Below are 21,928 nucleotides of genomic sequence, written 5' to 3'. Positions count from 1 at the left end.
ATGTGTTGGTGTGCTGAGAGACAACGCAGGGGTGAGCTAATGGTGTGACAGAGATGATGCGGGGAGGAGGTGATGGTGTGCTGAGAGACAATGCAGGGGGGAGGTGGTGTGACTGGTATGTTGCAGGGGGGAGGTGATGGTGTGCTGAGAGACGATGCGGGGGGAGGTGATGGTTTGTTGAGACAACGTGGTGGGGAGATGATGGTGTGCTGAGAGATGAGGGGAGATGATGGTGTGCTGACAGTTGATGCAGGGGAGGAGGTGATGGTGTGCCGAGTTGATGCAGGGGAGGGTGATTGTGTGCTGAGAGATGACGCAGGGGGGAGGTGATGGTGTGCTGAGATGATGATGCAGGGGGGTGGGTGATGGTGTGCTGAGAGGGGAGATAATGGTGTGCTGACAGTTGATGCAGGGGAGGTGATGGTGTGCTGAGTTGATGCAGGAGAGGGTGATTGTGTGCTGAGATGATGATGCAGGAGGAAGATGATGGTGTGCTGAGATGATGATGCAGGGGGGTGGGTGATGGTGTGCTGAGAGATGACGCAGGGGCATATTGTGGCTGAGAGCCTCATGGGGAGGGAAGTTACACAGGGGGAACGAGTCTGGTTGAACCACTGTTGTATGATGATGATCATGTTGATATTCCTACACAAACAGGCATCATCTGGACGTGTGACCTACATGAATAGTGAATACTTACTGAAGACACTGTCTTCCCAGGGAGGATACATTTCTTCAGAGGTTCCAGATTGTAAGAAACCACCATATAGGTAAGGTGCATATGGAATGGAATGTTCTCAGAGTGACAGAAATGGCTGACGTGTCATGTTGTCGCGCCCCTTCCGGTATGTGACCTTTTTTTTAATGTATTTTACTACATGGTGGTGGTGGGGGTGCCAATCTTAAACTTGCCCTGGGCTCTGAAGACCCTAGTTACGCCTCTGATTGGGAGAGGCCGAGAGACGAGGTTACAGAGGGTAGATTGGAGGCATGAGGTGATTGTGGACTGTCAGTAGTGATACTGAAATCACCCATGATGATGGTGGAGATGTCTGAGGATAGGAAGGTAAGGGAGCCAGGCAGAAATATGTTCCAGAGATTGTTAGGGTGGCCCAGGTGGGCAATAGACAGCAACACACAGAGAGAAAGGGGTGACAGTCCTGAAAGAATTTACATATTATGTAAATTTGAGTGATGGTACCTGTGGGAGAACTGTGTATGTGATAGATTGGGACAGTAGTTTTCCAACCCCACCTCCTGTACTATTACCAGGCCTGGAGCTGTGAGTGCCGTGTAGGCCACCATGTGACAGTGCTGCAGGGAAGGGAGTGTCTGTGTGACAGTGCTGCAGGGGAGGGAGTGTCTGATTGTGTGACAGTGCTGCAGGGAAGGGAGTGTCTGATTGTGTGAGCCATGTTTCTGTTATCACCAGAAGGTTGAGGTTATTTGAGGTAAAGGTCATGGATGGATGTAAATTTGTTGCAGACAGAGCGTGCATTCCATAAGGCACATTATAGTGACTGGGAGGGTGATGGGGAAACATGATATGTATGAGGTTTGCTGGATTTATATTCCGCTATGAGTGGGGCCTGGATTTGGAGATACAGTCAGGTGCATAAATATTGGGACATTGACAGAATTTTCATATTTTGGCCTCTATTCACCACCACAATGGCTTTGAAATGAAACAAACAAGATGTGCTTTAACTGCAGACTTTCAGATTTAATTTGAAGGTAATTATATCCACATCAGGTGAACGGTGTAGGAATTACAACGGTTTCTATATGTGCCTCCCACTTTTTAAGGGGCCAAAAGTAATAGGACTATCAACTCAAAAGCTATTTCATGGACAGGTGTGGGCTACTCCCTCGTTATTTCATTATCAATTAAGCAGGTAAAAGGTCTGGAGTTGATTCTAGGTGTGACATTTGCATTTGGAATCAGTTGCTGTCGACTCTCAATATGAGATCCAAAGAGCTGTCACTACCAGTGAAGCAAGCCATCATTAGGCTGAAAAATCAAAAGAAACCCATCAGAGAGATAGCAAAAACATTAGGTGTGGCCAAATCAACTGTTTGAAACATTCTTAAAAAGAAAGAACGCACCGGAGAGCTCAGCAACACCAAAAGACCCGGAAGACCACGGAAAACAACTGTGGTGGATGACAGAAGAATTATTTCCCTGGTGAAGAAAAACCCCTTCACAACAGTTGGCCAAATCAAGAACACTCTCCAGGAGGTAGGTGTATATGTGTCAAAGTCAACAATCAAGAGAAGACTTCACAAGAGTGAATATAGAGGGTTCACCACAAGATGTAAACCATTGGGGTGAGCCTCAAAAACAGGAAGACTAGATTAGAGTTTGCCAAACAACATCTAAAAAAGCCATTACAGTTCTGGAACAACTTCCTATGGACAGATGAGACAAAGATCAACTTGTACAAGAGTGATGGGAAGAGAAGAGTATGGAGAAGGAAAGGAACTGCTCATGATCCAAAACATACCAACTCATCAGTGAAGCATCGTGGTGGTAGTGTCATGGCGTGGGCATGTATGGCTGCCAATGGAACTGGTTCCCTTGTATTTATTGATGATGTGACTGTTGACAAAAGCAGCAGAATGAATTCTGAAGTGTTTCGAGCAATATTATATGCTCATATTCAGTCAAATGCTTCAAAACTCATTGGACAGCGCTTCACAGTGCAGATGGACAATGACCCGAAGCATACTGCAAAAGCAACCAAAGAGTTTTTTAAGGCTAAAAAGTGGAATATTATGCAATGGCCAAGTCAATCCCCTGACCTGAATCCGATTGAGCATGCATTTCACTTGAAGACAAAACTGAAGGGAAAATGCCCCAAGAACAAGCAGGAACTGAAGACATTTGCAGTAGAGGCCTGGCAGAGCATCACCAGGGATGTCTATGCGTTCCAGACTTCAGGCTGTAATTGCCTGCAAAGGATTTGCAACAAAGTATTAAAAAGTAAAAGTTAGATTTAGGATTGTTTAGTTTGTCCCATTACTTTTGGCCCCTTAAAAAGTGGGAGGCACATATAGAAACCTTTGTAATTCCTACACCGTTCACCTGATTTGGATGTAATTACCCTCAAATTAAATCTGAAAGTCTGCAGTTAAAGCACATCTTGTTTCTGTCATTTCAAAGCCATTGTGGTGGTGAATAGAGGCCAAAATATGAAAATTCTGTCAATGTCCCAATATTTATGCACCTGACTGTATGTCACCAGCTAATAGAAGCAGAAGAGAGAGATAATTATAGTTGTAGGAGGAGTATGAAAGATTTTTAGGGTGACAGGTTAAGGATGTTTGTTAGTGTATATAGATAACAAGAGAGCTCATGTGTGTATATAAGAGGGGAGTAGAGTAATGAGGTGGCAATGTGTACAGAGGGGTGAGATACAGGGAGAGTGACGGATGTAATAGCCTTAGAGAAGATACCATGGAGTGATATAGGAAAAAGCTCATGTGTGTACATAAGAGGGGAGTAGAGTAATGAGGAGGCAATGTGTACAGAGGGGTGACATACAGGGAGAGTGACAGATGTAATAGCCTTAGAGAAGATACCATGGAGTGATATAGGAAAAAGCTCATGTGTGTATATAAGAGGGGAGTAGAGTAATGAGGAGGCAATGTGTACAGAGGGGTGATATACAGGGAGAGTGACAGATGTAATAACCTTAGAGAAGATACCATGGAGTGATATAGGAAAAAGCTCATGTGTGTATATAAGAGGGGAGTAGAGTAATGAGGAGGCAATGTGTACAGAGGGGTCATATACAGGGAGAGTGACGGGAGTAATAGCCTTAGAGAAGATACCATGGAGTGATATAGGAAAAAGCTCATGTGTGTATATAAGAGGGGAGTAGAGTAATGAGGAGGCAATGTGTACAGAGGGGTGATATACAGGGAGAGTGACGGATGTAATAGCCTTAGAGAAGATACTAAGGAGTGATATAGGAAAAAGCTCATGTGTGTATATAAGAGGGGAGTAGAGTAATGAGGAGGCAATGTGTACAGAGGGGTCATATACAGGGAGAGTGACGGATGTAATAGCCTTAGAGAAGATACCATGGAGTGATATAGGAAAAAGCTCATGTGTGTATATAAGAGGGGAGTAGAGTAATGAGGAGGCAATGTGTACAGAGGGGTGACATACAGGGAGAGTGACGGATGTAATAGCCTTAGAGAAGATACCATGGAGTGATATAGGAAAAAGCCCATGTGTGTATATAAGAGGGAAGTAGAGTAATGCGGAGGCGATGTGTACAGAGGGGTGAGATACAGGGAGAGAGATAGATGTAATTGCATTAGAGAAGATACCATGGAGTGATATAGGAAAAAGCTCATGTGTGTATATGAGGGGAGTAGAGTAATGATCAGGCAATGTGTACAGAGGGGTGACATACAGGGAGAGTGATGGATGTAATAGCCTTAGAGAAGATACCATGGAGTGATATAGGAAACAGCTCATGTGTGTACATAAGAGGGGAGTAGAGTAATGAGGTGGCAATGTGTACAGAGGGGTGAGATACAGGGAGAGTGACGGATGTAATAGCCTTAGAGAAGATACCATGGAGTGATATAGGAAAAAGCTCGTGTGTATATAAGAAGGGAGTATAGTAATGAGGTGGCAATGTGTACAGAGGGGTGATATACAGGGAGAGTGATGGATGTAATAGCCTTAGAGAAGATACCATGGAGTGATATAGGAAACAGCTCATGTGTGTATATAAGAGGGGAGTAGAGTAATGAGGAGGCAATGTGTACAGAGGGGTGATATACAGGGAGAGTGACGGATGTAATAGCCTTAGAGAAGATACCATGGAGTGATATAGGAAAAAGCTCATGTGTGTATATATAAGAGGGGAGTAGAGTAATGAGGAGGCAATGTGTACAGAGGGGTGAGATACAGGGAGAGTGATGGATATAATAGCCTTAGAGAAGATACCATGGAGTGATATAGGAAAAAGCTCATGTGTGTATATGAGGGGAGTAGAGTAATGAGGAGGCAATGTGTACAGAGGGGTGAGATACAGGGAGAGTGATGGATATAATAGCCTTAGAGAAGATACCATGGAGTGATATAGGAAAAAGCTCATGTGTGTATATGAGGGGAGTAGAGTAATGAGGTGACAATGTGTACAGAGGGGTGAGATACAGGGAGAGTGACAGATGTAATAGCCTTAGAGAAGATACCATGGAGTGATATAGGAAACAGCTCATGTGTGTATATAAGAGGGGAGTAGAGTAATGAGGAGGCAATGTGTACAGAGGGGTGACATACAGGGAGAGTGACGGATGTAATAGCCTTAGAGAAGATACCATGGAGTGATATAGGAAAAAGCTCATGTGTGTACATAAGAGGGGAGTAGAGTAATGAGGAGGCAATGTGTACAGAGGGGTGACATACAGGGAGAGTGACAGATGTAATAGCCTTAGAGAAGATACCATGGAGTGATATAGGAAAAAGCTCATGTGTGTATATAAGAGGGGAGTAGAGTAATGAGGAGGCAATGTGTACAGAGGGGTGATATACAGGGAGAGTGACAGATGTAATAACCTTAGAGAAGATACCATGGAGTGATATAGGAAAAAGCTCATGTGTGTATATAAGAGGGGAGTAGAGTAATGAGGAGGCAATGTGTACAGAGGGGTCATATACAGGGAGAGTGACGGGAGTAATAGCCTTAGAGAAGATACCATGGAGTGATATAGGAAAAAGCTCATGTGTGTATATAAGAGGGGAGTAGAGTAATGAGGAGGCAATGTGTACAGAGGGGTGATATACAGGGAGAGTGACGGATGTAATAGCCTTAGAGAAGATACTAAGGAGTGATATAGGAAAAAGCTCATGTGTGTATATAAGAGGGGAGTAGAGTAATGAGGAGGCAATGTGTACAGAGGGGTCATATACAGGGAGAGTGACGGATGTAATAGCCTTAGAGAAGATACCATGGAGTGATATAGGAAAAAGCTCATGTGTGTATATAAGAGGGGAGTAGAGTAATGAGGAGGCAATGTGTACAGAGGGGTGACATACAGGGAGAGTGACGGATGTAATAGCCTTAGAGAAGATACCATGGAGTGATATAGGAAAAAGCCCATGTGTGTATATAAGAGGGAAGTAGAGTAATGCGGAGGCGATGTGTACAGAGGGGTGAGATACAGGGAGAGAGATAGATGTAATTGCATTAGAGAAGATACCATGGAGTGATATAGGAAAAAGCTCATGTGTGTATATGAGGGGAGTAGAGTAATGATCAGGCAATGTGTACAGAGGGGTGACATACAGGGAGAGTGATGGATGTAATAGCCTTAGAGAAGATACCATGGAGTGATATAGGAAACAGCTCATGTGTGTACATAAGAGGGGAGTAGAGTAATGAGGTGGCAATGTGTACAGAGGGGTGAGATACAGGGAGAGTGACGGATGTAATAGCCTTAGAGAAGATACCATGGAGTGATATAGGAAAAAGCTCATGTGTGTATATAAGAAGGGAGTATAGTAATGAGGTGGCAATGTGTACAGAGGGGTGATATACAGGGAGAGTGATGGATGTAATAGCCTTAGAGAAGATACCATGGAGTGATATAGGAAACAGCTCATGTGTGTATATAAGAGGGGAGTAGAGTAATGAGGAGGCAATGTGTACAGAGGGGTGATATACAGGGAGAGTGACGGATGTAATAGCCTTAGAGAAGATACCATGGAGTGATATAGGAAAAAGCTCATGTGTGTATATCTAAGAGGGGAGTAGAGTAATGAGGAGGCAATGTGTACAGAGGGGTGAGATACAGGGAGAGTGATGGATATAATAGCCTTAGAGAAGATACCATGGAGTGATATAGGAAAAAGCTCATGTGTGTATATGAGGGGAGTAGAGTAATGAGGAGGCAATGTGTACAGAGGGGTGAGATACAGGGAGAGTGATGGATATAATAGCCTTAGAGAAGATACCATGGAGTGATATAGGAAAAAGCTCATGTGTGTATATGAGGGGAGTAGAGTAATGAGGTGACAATGTGTACAGAGGGGTGAGATACAGGGAGAGTGACAGATGTAATAGCCTTAGAGAAGATACCATGGAGTGATATAGGAAACAGCTCATGTGTGTATATAAGAGGGGAGTAGAGTAATGAGGAGGCAATGTGTACAGAGGGGTGACATACAGGGAGAGTGATGGATGTAATAGCCTTAGAGAAGATACCATGGAGTGATATAGGAAACAGCTCATGTGTACATAAGAGGGGAGTAGAGTAATGAGGTGGCAATGTGTACAGAGGGGTGAGATACAGGGAGAGTGATGGATGTAATAGCCTTAGAGAAGATACCATGGAGTGATATAGGAAATAGCTCATGTGTGTATATAAGAGGGGAGTAGAGTAATGAGGAGGCAATGTGTACAGAGGGGTGATATACAGGGAGAGTGATGGATGTAATAGCCTTAGAGAAGATACCATGGAGTGATATAGGAAAAAGCTCATGTGTGTATATAACAGGGGAGTAGAGTAATGAGGAGGCAATGTGTACAGAGGGGTGATATACAGGGAGAGTGATGGATGTAATAGCCTTAGAGAAGATACCATGGAGTGATATAGGAAAAAGCTCATGTGTGTATATATAAGAGGGGAGTAGAGTAATGAGGTAGCAATGTGTACAGAGGGGTGAGATACAGGGAGAGTGATGGATATAATAGCCTTAGAGAAGATACCATGGAGTGATATAGGAAAAGCTCATGTGTGTATATAAGAGGGGAGTAGAGTAATGAGGAGGCAATGTGTACAGAGGGGTGAGATACAGGGAGAGTGATGGATATAATAGCCTTAGAGAAGATACCATGGAGTGATATAGGAAAAAGCTAATGTGTGTATATGAGGGGAGTAGAGTAATGAGGTGACAATGTGTACAGAGGGGTGAGATACAGGGAGAGTGATGGATGTAATAGCCTTAGAGAAGATACCATGGAGTGATATAGGAAAAAGCTCATGTGTGTACATAAGAGGGGAGTAGAGTAATGATCAGGCAATGTGTACAGAGGGGTGACATACAGGGAGAGTGATGGATGTAATAGCCTTAGAGAAGATACCATGGAGTGATATAGGAAAAAGCTCATGTGTGTACATAAGAGGGGAGTAGAGTAATGATCAGGCAATGTGTACAGAGGGGTGAGATACAGGGAGAGTGATGGATGTAATAGCCTTAGAGAAGATACCATGGAGTGATATAGGAAAAAGCTCATGTGTGTATATAATAGAGGAGTAGAGTAATGAGGAGGCAATGTGTACAGAGGGGTGAGATACAGGGAGAGTGATGGATGTAATAGCCTTAGAGAAGATACCAAGGAGTGATATAGGAAAAAGCTCATGTGTGTATATAAGACGGGAGTAGAGTAATGAGGAGGCAATGTGTACAGAGGGGTGATATACAGGGAGAGTGACGGGTGTAATAGCCTTGAAGATACCATGGAGTGATATAGGAAAAAGCTCATGTGTGTATATAAGAGGGGAGTAGAGTAATGAGGAGGCAATGTGTACAGAGGGGTGACATACAGGGAGAGTGACAGATGTAATAGCCTTAGAGAAGATACCATGGAGTGATATAGGAAAAAGCTCATGTGTGTATATAAGAGGGGAGTAGAGTAATGAGGAGGCAATGTGTACAGAGGGGTGATATACAGGCAGAGTGATGGATGTAATAGCCTTAGAGAAGATACCATGGAGTGATATAGGAAAAAGCTCATGTGTGTATATAAGAGGGGAGTAGAGTAATGAGGTGGCAATGTGTACAGAGGGGTGAGATACAGGGAGAGTGATGGATGTAATAGCCTTAGAGAAGATACCATGGAGTGATATAGGAAAAAGCTCATGTGTGTATATAAGAGGGGAGTAATGAGGTAGCAATGTCTACAGAGGGGTGAGATACAGGGAGAGTGATGATGTAATAGCTTTAGAGAAGATACCAAGGAGTGATATAGGAAAAAGCTCATGTGTGTATATAAGAGGGGAGTAGAGTAATGAGGAGGCAATGTGTACAGAGGGGTGATATACAGGGAGAGTGATGGATGTAATAGCCTTAGAGAAGATACCAAGGAGTGATATAGGAAAAAGCTCATGTGTGTATATAAGAGGGGAGTAGAGTAATGAGGAGGCAATGTGTACAGAGGGGTGAGATACAGGGAGAGTGACGGATGTAATAGCCTTAGAGAAGATACCATGGAGTGATATAGGAAAAAGCTCATGTGTGTATATAAGAGGGGAGTAGAGTAATGAGGAGGCAATGTGTACAGAGGGGTGACATACAGGGAGAGTGACGGATGTAATAGCCTTAGAGAATATACCATGGAGTGATATAGGAAAAAGCTCATGTGTGTATATAATAGAGGAGTAGAGTAATGAGGAGGCAATGTGTACAGAGGGGTGAGATACAGGGAGAGTGATGGATGTAATAGCCTTAGAGAAGATACCAAGGAGTGATATAGGAAAAAGCTCATGTGTGTATATAAGACGGGAGTAGAGTAATGAGGAGGCAATGTGTACAGAGGGGTGATATACAGGGAGAGTGACGGGTGTAATAGCCTTGAAGATACCATGGAGTGATATAGGAAAAAGCTCATGTGTGTATATAAGAGGGGAGTAGAGTAATGAGGAGGCAATGTGTACAGAGGGGTGACATACAGGGAGAGTGACAGATGTAATAGCCTTAGAGAAGATACCATGGAGTGATATAGGAAAAAGCTCATGTGTGTATATAAGAGGGGAGTAGAGTAATGAGGAGGCAATGTGTACAGAGGGGTGATATACAGGCAGAGTGATGGATGTAATAGCCTTAGAGAAGATACCATGGAGTGATATAGGAAAAAGCTCATGTGTGTATATAAGAGGGGAGTAGAGTAATGAGGTGGCAATGTGTACAGAGGGGTGAGATACAGGGAGAGTGATGGATGTAATAGCCTTAGAGAAGATACCATGGAGTGATATAGGAAAAAGCTCATGTGTGTATATAAGAGGGGAGTAATGAGGTAGCAATGTCTACAGAGGGGTGAGATACAGGGAGAGTGACGATGTAATAGCTTTAGAGAAGATACCAAGGAGTGATATAGGAAAAAGCTCATGTGTGTATATAAGAGGGGAGTAGAGTAATGAGGAGGCAATGTGTACAGAGGGGTGATATACAGGGAGAGTGATGGATGTAATAGCCTTAGAGAAGATACCAAGGAGTGATATAGGAAAAAGCTCATGTGTGTATATAAGAGGGGAGTAGAGTAATGAGGAGGCAATGTGTACAGAGGGGTGAGATACAGGGAGAGTGACGGATGTAATAGCCTTAGAGAAGATACCATGGAGTGATATAGGAAAAAGCTCATGTGTGTATATAAGAGGGGAGTAGAGTAATGAGGAGGCAATGTGTACAGAGGGGTGACATACAGGGAGAGTGACGGATGTAATAGCCTTAGAGAAGATACCATGGAGTGATATAGGAAAAAGCTCATGTGTGTATATAAGAGCGGAGTAGAGTAATGAGGCGGCAATGTGTACAGAGGGGTGAGATACAGGGAGAGTGACGGATGTAATAGCCTTAGAGAAGATACCAGGGAGTGATATTAGAACAATCAATTTTTAAAACATGTTGATTTTGGATTAAAAGGTGAAATTTTTAGGACAGTACATAAACAAATGTCAGGTTTGAATATGAAATTACCTGGTTACAGATGGTGATCAATGTGTGTTACACTGTTTTTTTTTAAACTTGTTTAGAAAACCCACTTAGTTATTCCACGCTTTGTGTATTACCACAGTTAGTTGCCCCCTCAGCTAGCTGCCCCCTAAGACTGAATGGTAAGAAATACTATGGCTGATAAGACACATGACTACATCTGAGCCAATTGGTCAGTGGAATGAAATGCAGAGTGATTAAAGGACATACATAGCACTGTGTGTGTGAGTATATAACAGGCAGTGTGCTAGTATAATCTATGTGTCACTGATCCCCATCACACACAGGTAATGACAATTACAGTAACTCATTACATCACATACGTATAACATCAGATGGAAGATGTGATGTTCTCCACGATGGACTGACATTGTAAATTTGTCACCACATGGATCTCTTGGGTAAAGTTTAAGGAGATTGAGGATTACTTGCTTTTGATTAGCAACACAAAATACACCTTTCCCTCCCTGTTCCCTTTAGTTGTCCATGACTGTGTAATATATACTTTCCTTTTATTAAGGTTGATTGTTGTGTGAAAAATATACCAATGTTTGTCCACTGATGGCGCTGTGTATTATCCATTCTGCTATTACTGATACTCAAAATGGAATCAGTATGGAATACCACCGGCCGCATGGTTCTAATCCCGACAGCAGCAGCCCGGCAGGGTTGAAAATCCTGATCGTTCATTAAAGGTAAGTATCGCTAACCTAACCCCCCCTAAGGTGTGCCTAACCCGAACCTCTCCCCCAAGTGCCTAACCCTAACCTCTGCCCCAAGTGCCTAACCCTAACCTCCCCTTCCCCACAGCTGAAGCCTAAGTCTCCCAGGGGGGGGGTGCCTAATCCTAAGTCCCCCCCAGGAGCCCCTAACCTAACCCTCTCCCCCCCGCAACTGTCCGCGCCTGGCGCAACTTTGATCGGTATGCCAGGCGTCGGGCTTTCGGCATAGGTAAAATGACAGGCGTTGGGATTTTGACGCCTGTCATTAGACCCTTGCTGGGATTAGACAGTCAGGTTGCCGACAGTCGGCATTTAGACCATCGGCATCCCGGCTGCATACCCTCAAAACATAATAGATTAAGCAATTCAAATGTTTAAAATATTTTGGCTAAAGTACTGTGTTTTATGTCTATCAGCTCGTTTTTTATGTATTATTTGATGTGTAACAAGATTTGATTTCTGTGTAAAGCATTTCCCACACTCAGAGCATGAAAACGGTTTCTGACCTGTGTGACGTTTCTGATGTTGAATAAGGACTGATTTTCTGGTAAAACATTTCCCACACTCAGAGCATGAAAATGGTTTCTCACCTGTGTGATTTCTCTGATGTATAACAAGTTCTGATTTCTGTGTAAAACATTTCCCACACTCAGAGCATGAAAATGGTTTCTCACCTGTGTGATTTCTCTGATGTATAACAAGTTCTGATTTCTGTGTAAAACATTTCCCACACTCAGAGCATGGAAATGGTTTCTCATCTGTGTGATTTCTCTGATGTCTTATAAGATTTGATTTATTTGTAAAACATTTCCCACAGTCAGAGCAAGGAAATGGTTTCTCATTTGTGTGACGTCTCTGATGTGTAAGTAGACTTGATTTTCTTGTAAAACATTTTCCACACTCAGAGCATGAAATTGGTTTCTCACCTGTGTGACTTCTCTGATGCATGACAAGAAGTGATTTTCTGGTAAAACATTTCCCACACTCAGAGCATGTAAATGGTTTCTCACCTGTGTGAATTCTTTCATGTATAACAAGATCTGACTTCTGTGTAAAACATTTCCCACAATCAGAGCATGGAAATGGTTTCTCACCTGTGTGACATCTTTGATGTCTAACAAGATATGTTTTGCCTTTGAAACACTTCCCACAATCAGAGCATGGAAATGGTTTCTCACCTGTGTGATGTCTCTGATGTGTAACAAGAGCCGATTTATAGGTGAAACATTTCCCACACTCAGAGCATGTATGGTGCTTTGCACTGGTCTTAGTTGGTTGGTCATTAATGACGTTTGTGTTCTGTTGGGCACCTATAGAACAGGAAAATATTGTATCTACTGCAGGAGCTGTAATAGGTGTACCACTATCTGAGGTATCAGGAGAACATTCCCCATAATCAGAGGGATCAGATGGTACATGTGCACTGTGAGGTGCTGGATATATAATTGTGGTTTTAGGGTTTTGTCCTAGAGAATCTCGGGTGATGTTGTGATCTTCTATGTCACCATCTGTAGATAAGATGAAATGTCCCTCTGAGATCTTCCTTCTGTTACATACATCTGCTGGGAATAAAATAATATATGATAAAAGTATTGTTTCCCTGTAACTGGGATAGTTTTCTAATAGGGACTACGGTGACAGTTCCCCAAATTAGTAACAAATGGGGAAGTTCCGTTGTGTCATAGTACAATGTATAATGGTCACATATTATACTATGCTATAATTATCACAGGGGTTACATGTTTATTCTAATACAAAACATAAAGACAATTGTTGTCGGCATTGGCGCCATCATTACATACCTGGTTGCATCTAGCAATCCAAGCACAAGGACTTCAGCAAAACATAAAGACAATTGTTATCGGCATTGGCGTCACCACTACAAACCTGGGTACATCTAGCAATTCAAGCACAAGGACGTAAGCAAAACATTTATGCTTACAGCCCAGTATCAAGGTTCCTGCAAGTATCTATATTGTATATACATCAAACACCATTACACTGCTGGTAACGTGCTCACCTCCCAGATCCAGAGGCTAACGCCTAAACAAGCACAGGCTAGTGAGCCACACCCAAAACAGCCTCATATCGGCTTGATTGACAGCATTCAGGACTGTAGGTGCAATTTTCAAACAAAAGAAATAGGCCAGCGCTGGATGTTACCCATACGTTACATGGTACCAGTCACATGGCAATAGGTTTTTGTTTCACAATTAGCTTCTGTAGCTGGGTGGTGAGGAAGATGTAACTACAAGTTAGTGGTGTATGAAGGATCATTCATAGAGTAGGAACTTGCAGAATATTAGGAACTCCTGATGCCGGGCTGCAAGCTTAAATGTTTTGAGCAAACTATGAACAGATCCCTATACTGTCCTTTGCTGGATACACACAGATGGTCGGCGGAGGTGACAAGCCCCAAAGTGCCAGATGTCCTTGTTCCTCCAGGTGATCGTAGAATTATTTTGGGCTTACTTTAACACTCATAGGGATTGTTACTGTCAGCAACCGCCTGTTACTGACTTCTGGGTGGTGTTGGCTAATTGCCACTGATCTCTCACTGTGGACCAGTCTGCACAGGGCAGCTGGCAGAGAGCTTGAAGACACTGGACTCAACCAGAACAGCTGGAAGTAGTGTTTGGTGCTTCTCTGGTAGTCACAGGATACGAGCAGATGCAGGTGTCTAAGGCAATTGGGTATTTATTGCTCATAGGATTTGTCTATACAAAGACAGTTACTCCAAACATACAAGATGTTACACAGGTTCTCTCCTCTCAGATAGTCAGAGCGTATACACCTTACAGAGCCAGATCAGTTCTTTACATAGAGATAATGTATAGAACACAGCGGGGGTCCAGCCCAAACCTCTCTACATAAGTTATCGCATCAGGAAACCAAAATTAAATAGAATCTAAATTTCACAGTAACAGGATAATTACATTCCTCCTGTGATAAGCCTGACACTTATTACACAGAATATGTACTCATCATGAAGAAAACTAAATTACTGTGACTTAAACATGACGTGTTACATGACTGGTCTCCTTAGTATGGAAGGCATGAATAGGAAACTCCAATATGCAGGAAAACCAAAAGGCAAAGGCATCACCGTGGCAAATGGACAATATGGGTAACCCAGGCGCGGACATGTTTGTTTTAATAATTTACTTGCGCTGGAGATTACTTTGTGACATGAAAGGAGAGTATATCTCATATACTATAGATATAATGTGTTCTGATATACTAGACCAGGCCTGGCCATCATGTAGCTCTCCAGCTGCTGTGAAACTACAAGTCCCAGCATGACCTGCCGCAGCTTGGCTATTAAGAAATGCTAAAACTGTGGCAGGGCATGCTGGGATGTGTAGTTACACAACAGCTGGAGGGTCACAGGTTGGCCAGGCCTGTACTAGACAATGAAAGCTGAAGGCACGTGAACAAGACACTGCTGCCTCCAGGCTTACAGGAAAGATGCACAATATCCATACGGAGAGAGAAGCTGGAAATGCGCAGAGGTCGCCATTTTGGGGAATATTTACATGAATATTTGTTTTCATTGCAAATTTCCATTATAAAAAAGCAGGTGAGTAGTGTGGGCGGAAATTATTTAATCCCAAAAGACATGTTCCCCACCCTCATGGTGATCCCTTCAATGTACAGAAATGTCTACCAGTTCTTCTTATTAGGAAGTGAGCACAAACATTCAGCATATTATCCTGTGTAGTATCAGTAGGCCAGGCCAAGCTTTGGATGAGCGTGTAGAATAAGGGATTGTTGTAGCAGGGCACGGTTGCGCCCTGTGCTGACCCCACCCATTGAGCATGCAACATCATTACATTACATGGTAGAGGCGTGACCCACTACTTCAGTAAGTGCGACAAATGGCTACATATACTGGCCAAGATGCTTATCTGGAGTGTCCACAGGATGCTCCCCGGGTACTCCACCAGCAATCCTGGCTGCAGGCATACTGCTAGCCAGGAGCAAGGGCCGGTTAAAGGTGCTGCCCACAAAGCCTCTGCAACCTGTGCAACAGCACCGGTTGCCCATAGCTAGTTACAGCCCTGTGTTGTAGTGCAAGGGGTATGTGACTCTTTTCTGTAATAAGTCTTTATTACTCACCTGTGCTGATATCTGTAGGGATTTCCTCCTCCTTACACTGCTGATCACCCATCATATACATCTCTTCTTCTCCCTCTATATCTTCTGCCTTCATATCTGTCACATATGTCTCTTCTTCTCCCTCTATATCTTCTGTCTTCATATCACTCACATACGTCTCTTCTTCTCCCTCTATATCTTCTGCCTTCATATCAGTCACATACGTCTGTTCTCGTCCCTCTGTATCTTCTGCCTTAATATCAGTCACATACGTCTCTTCTTCTCCTTCTATATCTTCTGTCTTCATATCACTCACATACGTCTGTTCTCCTCCCTCTGTATCTTCTGCCTTCATATCAGTCACATACATCTCTTCTTCTCCCTCTATATCTTCTGCCTTTATATCAGTCACATACGTCTCTTCTTCTCCCTCTATATCTTCTGCCTTCATACCAGTCACATACGTCTCTTCTTCTCCCTCTATATCTTCTGCCTTATTATCGGTCACATACATCTCTTCTTCTCCCTCTATATCTTCTGCCTTCATATCAGTCACATACGTCTCTTCTTCTCCCTCTATATCTTCTGCCTTATTATCAGTCACATACATCTCTTCTTCTCCCTCTATATCTTCTGCCTTCATATCAGTCACATATGTCTCTTCTTCTCCCTCTATATCTTCAACCTTAATATTAGTCGTAACATCAACCTAAAAAAATTACAAAACACAAAAAAATACATCCTTCTAGAAAGAAAACCCACTGTGGAAGCAACAAACTTGTGGTGAAACACATCCTACACCATTATTTATATATATTTTTATTAATTAGAAATGTATGGAGATATATATATATATATATATATATTTGTTCAATCCGAGCAGGCACACAACCATACTAATTCACATTCGACTGGTGCAGAGTCCATATGTATAGTAAAAATGCACACTCACCCGCTCCTTCCAGAGAAGATTCCAGGACTTGCACTCCACCACAAAAAAAAAAAACAGGTTTAATCCAATATAAAGGTTACATAATACAGACCAATTCAGAGGCCCAAAATTGGTCTGTGTTATGTAACCGTTATATTGGATTAAACCTGTTTTTTTTGTAGTGGAGAGCAAGTCCTGGAATTTTCTCTGGAACGAGGGGGTGAGTGTGCAATATACTGTATATGTATATATAAATAATATATATATATATATATATATATATATATATATATATATATTTAATAAACATGCCACTTATAGTGTAATATCATTAAAGTGGCAACCGGCGCTCAAATCAAATGTGCGCACCAAAAGGAAAAACTTTATAGCTTATTTGAATTCCAAATTGCAAAGTTCACACAGAATGGGATGGACTCAGGATGTCATCAGCTGGATCACCTTAAAAGAGCTAATTCAAGCCCATAAGGGAGAGGGATAATATAGTGCAGTATTTCCTTCATATATATTGTAGCAAATATAAGGCTGCGTACCAAATAATGCTATATTTATAGCCTGCTTGTGTGTACTCATCATATACATTCCTGTGGAGTACTAAAAAGGGATACTAGGAGATTTTTGGAAAGACATTACTACAGGCTATAAATATAGCATTATTTGGTACGCAGCCTTTATTATATTTGCCACAATATATATGTAGAAAATACTACACTATATTATCCCTCTCCCTTATGGGCTTGAATTAACTCTTTTAAGGTGAGCCAGCTGATGACATCCTGAGTCCATCCCATTCAGTGTGAACTTTGCAATTTGGAATTCATATAAGCTTTAAAGTGTTTTCTTTGGTACGCACATTTGATTTGAGCACTGGTTGCAACTTTAATAATATTACACTATCAGGCGCATGCCTTTATAACCTCTTTCCAGAACGGCCTTCTCCGTCTGCCAAACGGGGTCTAAAGAAGACTGCGGCCACCTTTCATTTTAAGGATCAGTGACTTTTGTGCTATTTGGCCACTTTACTGCTCTTTATGTATACACTTATTTTTGATCTAATGATTAACAATTAATTTGCTCTGGGGGAATTTGTGATCGTTCACTGTCCTTACACACACCTTCACCTATATATATATATATATATATATATGTGTGTGATTATTAAAATTTTTCCAAAAGACTTAAGAGTCCCCTGACACAAGTGTGGAAAGAGGATACCACCCAATTCATATAACACATGCACTAAAAGGAACAATATTCTTGAATAAAACTATGGAAGGAGGGTATGTCCGTATCATGGTTTGGAGGACACAGTTACGAGCTAGGACTATCAGTTACCCCTTTTCTGCGAGTGGAGGATCCCTGACACTGCACATACCTGGGGAGGGGGGAGAAGAGTGGTGCATTTAAGTGAGTAGAGGAATACAACTGAAAACCTCTCCATAAATATGTCACTGGGCGACAGTCCCATGTACAATGCAGGAAGGAAGTGGACAAGTCCCTGAGTATGAGAGATATACTGCCAGCTGCTGCTGGACTAACAATGGGCTGTGCTACAATTACTAAGCAGGCGTTTTCCTGCTGCTGATCTAACAATGTGCTGTGCTACAATTACTAAGCAAGCCTTTTACTGATGCTGATTGAGGCGTGTGAGCAGAAGTAACATTTCTTCTGCTACTGAGCGACTGTCAGCATCGGCTGGAGATAATTCAGCCACTTTTATGTTAGGCATTGCTATAGTGAAGTCCTCTAATTAGCTAATCTATATGTCTATTTAATTATTGTAACAATATAGAATGTGTTTTTCCTAATGATGGCTTTTTGGCTTTTATTAAAGGTGCAATTATGTGTCTTGTTGTAATTATGTATGTTTTCCCCTTGTTAATGAATAAATCCTATAACTGACCAGCGCCTCATTCTTGCTCTTTTCCTATGTATAATAGTATGTACGTCTGGGCCCAGCAGCTGTGACGTGGAAATGTCTAATTCCCGGCGCTGAGGAAAGGTCAACGATGTGCTGGGATGTATATAAGCAGCATCGGAGTACTTCTGGTGGCTGCCGAGCTTCAAGGTGGCAGGGCTGGCATAAAGTGTATGCTAGGGACAGGGAGGGCAGCTACCAGCACCACCCAGCAGTAAGGGGGATAAAGTCCCAATGACATGTGCCAAGATTAGTTTACATACCATGGCTAAGCAAACAAGCTGCTATAAAATGTATATATCTATTAAACAGTAAAAATGTGTTTTAACACAGTGCTGTAGAGCACTGCATCTAGGAACATCACAGTGCTGTAGGGCACGGCATCTAGGAACATTACAGTGCTGTGGGGCACTGCATCTAGGAACATTACAGTGCTGTAGGGTACTGCATCTAGGAACATCACAGGGCTGTAGGGTACTGCATCTAGGAACATCACAATGCTGTAGTGCACTGCAACGAGGAACATCACAGTGCTGTAAGGCACGGCATCTAGGAACATCACAGTACTGTAGAGCCCTGCATCTAGGAACATCACAGTGCTGTAGTGCACTGCATCTAGGAACATCACAATGCTGTAGTGCACTGCAACTAGGAACATCACAGTGCTGTAGGGTACGGCAACTAGGAACATCACAGTACTGTAGAGCCCTGCATCTAGGAACATCACAGTGCTGTAGTGCAATGCATCTAGGAACATCACAATGCTGTAGTGCACTGCAACTAGGAACATCACAGTGCCGCGGGGCACGGCATCTAGGAACATCACAGTGCCGCGGGGCACGGCATCTAGGAACATCACAGTGCCGTGGGGCACGGCATCTAGGAACATCACAGTGCCATGGGGCACTGCATCTAGGAACATCACAGTGCTGTGGGGCACTGCATCTAGGAACATTACAGTGCTGTGGGGCACTGCATCTAGGAACATTACAGTGCTGTGGGGCACTGCATCTAGGAACATTACAATGCTGTGGGGCACTGCATCTAGGAACATCACAGTGCTGTAATGCACTGCATCTAGGAACATCACAGTGCTGTAGGGCACTGCATCTAGGAACATCACGGGGCTGTAGGGCACTGCATCTAGGAACATCACAGTGCTGTAGGGTACTGCAACTAGGAACATTACAGTGCTGTGGGGCACTGCATCTAGGAACATTACAGTGCCGTGGGGTACGGCATCTAGGAACATTACAGTGCTGTGGGGCACTGCATCTAGGAACATTACAGGGCTGTAGGGTACTGCATCTAGGAACATCACAATGCTGTAGTGCACTGCAACTAGGAACATCACAGTGCTGTAGGGCACGGCATCTAGGAACATCACAGTACTGTAGAGCCCTGCATCTAGGAACATCACAGTGCTGTAGTGCACTGCATCTAGGAACATCACAATGCTGTAGTGCACTGCAACTAGGAACATCACAGTGCTGTAGGGTACGGCAACTAGGAACATCACAGTACTGTAGAGCCCTGCATCTAGGAACATCACAATGCCGTAGTGCAATGCATCTAGGAACATCACAATGCCGTAGTGCACTGCAACTAGGAACATCACAGTGCCGCAGGGCACGGCATCTAGGAACATCACAGTGCCGCAGGGCACGGCATCTAGGAACATCACAGTGCCGTGGGGCACGGCATCTAGGAACATCACAGTGCCGTGGGGCACGGCATCTAGGAACATCACAGTGCTGTGGGGCACTGCATCTAGGAACATCACAGTGCTGTGGGGCACTGCATCTAGGAACATCACAGTGCTGTGGGGCACTGCATCTAGGAACATTACAATGCTGTGGGGCACTGCATCTAGGAACATCACAGTGCTGTAATGCACTGCATCTAGGAACATCACAGTGCTGTAGGGCACTGCATCTAGGAACATCACAGGGCTGTAGGGCACTGCATCTAGGAACATCACAGGGCTGTAGGGTACTGCAACTAGGAACATCACAGGGCTGTAGGGCACTGCATCTAGGAACATCACAGGGCTGTAGGGCACTGCATCTAGGAACATCACAGGGCTGTAGGGCACTGCATCTAGGAACATCACAGTGCTGTAGGGTACTGCAACTAGGAACATCACAGGGCTGTAGGGTACTGCATCTAGGAACATCACAGTGCTGCGGGGCACTGCATCTAGGAACATTACAGTGCTGCGGGGCACTGCATCTAGGAACATTACAGTGCCGTGGGGCACTGCATCTAGGAACATTGCAGTGCCGTGGGGCACTGCATCTAGGAACATTGCAGTGCCGTGGGGCACTGCATCTAGGAACATCGCAGTGCTGTAGGGCACTGCATCTAGGAACATCACAGTGCTGTAGGGCACTGCATCTAGGAACATCACAGGGCTATAGAGCACTGCATCTAGGAACATCACAGGGCTGCAGTGTGTGCATCACAGTGCGCCGGATGCCGGTTTGTACTTACCAGATCGGCGGCTCCCTGGTACCGTCTTGTCTGTTTTGACCTGGCTCGTCGACTACGCTAAAGTCTCCTGCATACCGACCAAAGTTCACCAGCACTTGTATAAGGAAACCTAACCTGAGGGCCGCGACCTGTTTGTCGGACGCAGCCAAGCACATACCTTCTTTCGAGGGTCCCTGGTGAATACCGCCAGCACATTAGACTCCATGCCTAAGCTATAGGTCAAGCCAATTCGCTGAATACGGGTAACATCCACAATCCGTTCGAGAGTTGTGACAGTCTGGGTGAGAAAAGCCGGGTGCACACAGAGTGTATATTTAAAATGCTTTAAAGGGGGGGCATAGTCTGACTGGCTTCCTGGGCAGCAGCACTTTCCCGGAGCTCCCGATTTCCGCACCTTTAATGGCAATATAGCCCCATCTATTACCTCCCTGACGGCTTGTCCTCCCTTCCTGGTGTGTCTGCAGTCCCCCTGGTCTGATCCCTGAACTCTAAAGCGGCTCCATGGCACCCAGTGAATTGCGGCCTAGTGAGCCTCCAGAAGCCGTGGCCTAAATTTTGGAGCTTTGCTGGCGGGCTGCGTGATGTCATCGTCGCAGCCACCGCTGCACTCCCCACACATCTCCTATTTTACCCAAGTGTGCCTGGGGATCGACGGGAGCCGCCATTTTCAGACACAGTCTGCTCTCCACAGTGTGCCTGGACGCTGTTTCCTGAGCCTCTACCACCTCCTTCCTGTTGTTATATGGCTCTCATGTCTCCACTCTGTTTATTTAACTGTTTATTTCCCATTTGCCTTCCTGTGAGGCTGTAATCCCTTGCATCTCCATGCTGTTCCAGTGATACTTTTCTACCCTCCCCCATGAGACCTCCGCAGCTCCTGCTTCCCTTATGGGACATTCCCCCATGTGGTGATTATATAATAATTACCCTTCTGTCCTTACTCCTGTCTGTTATGTATACTTTATCCTCTCCATATTGTATTCCATGTATGTCACATTCCCCCATGTGGTGATTAT

General features: G+C 43.8%; 1 protein-coding gene across 3 annotated transcripts in view; it reads right to left on the bottom strand.

Moving 5' to 3' along the window:
• Positions 1-11,627: 11,627 nt before the first annotated feature.
• The window catches only part of LOC148480722 (uncharacterized), a 200,631-nt gene continuing 190,330 nt past the window's right edge, over positions 11,628-21,928 (bottom strand). Inside the window, exons 6-7 of one of the 3 annotated variants that reach the window (XM_088453936.1) lie at positions 15,574-16,261; positions 11,628-13,016 (exon numbers count right to left, since the gene is read on the bottom strand). In XM_088453936.1, coding sequence (XP_088310062.1) covers positions 11,821-13,016; positions 15,574-16,261 — 1,884 coding nt within the window. In that variant the 3' untranslated portion in view covers positions 11,628-11,820. The remainder of the gene's footprint in view (positions 13,017-15,573; positions 16,262-21,928) is intronic. The other 2 variants (XM_088453937.1, XM_088453938.1) reach the window with 2 other exon arrangements.

This window comes from Taudactylus pleione, unplaced genomic scaffold, assembly GCF_031769625.1.
Source record: "Taudactylus pleione unplaced genomic scaffold, aTauple2 ptg000603l, whole genome shotgun sequence".
Taxonomy (NCBI): domain Eukaryota; kingdom Metazoa; phylum Chordata; class Amphibia; order Anura; family Myobatrachidae; genus Taudactylus; species Taudactylus pleione.
This window is presented reverse-complemented; position numbering and strand designations above follow the sequence as displayed.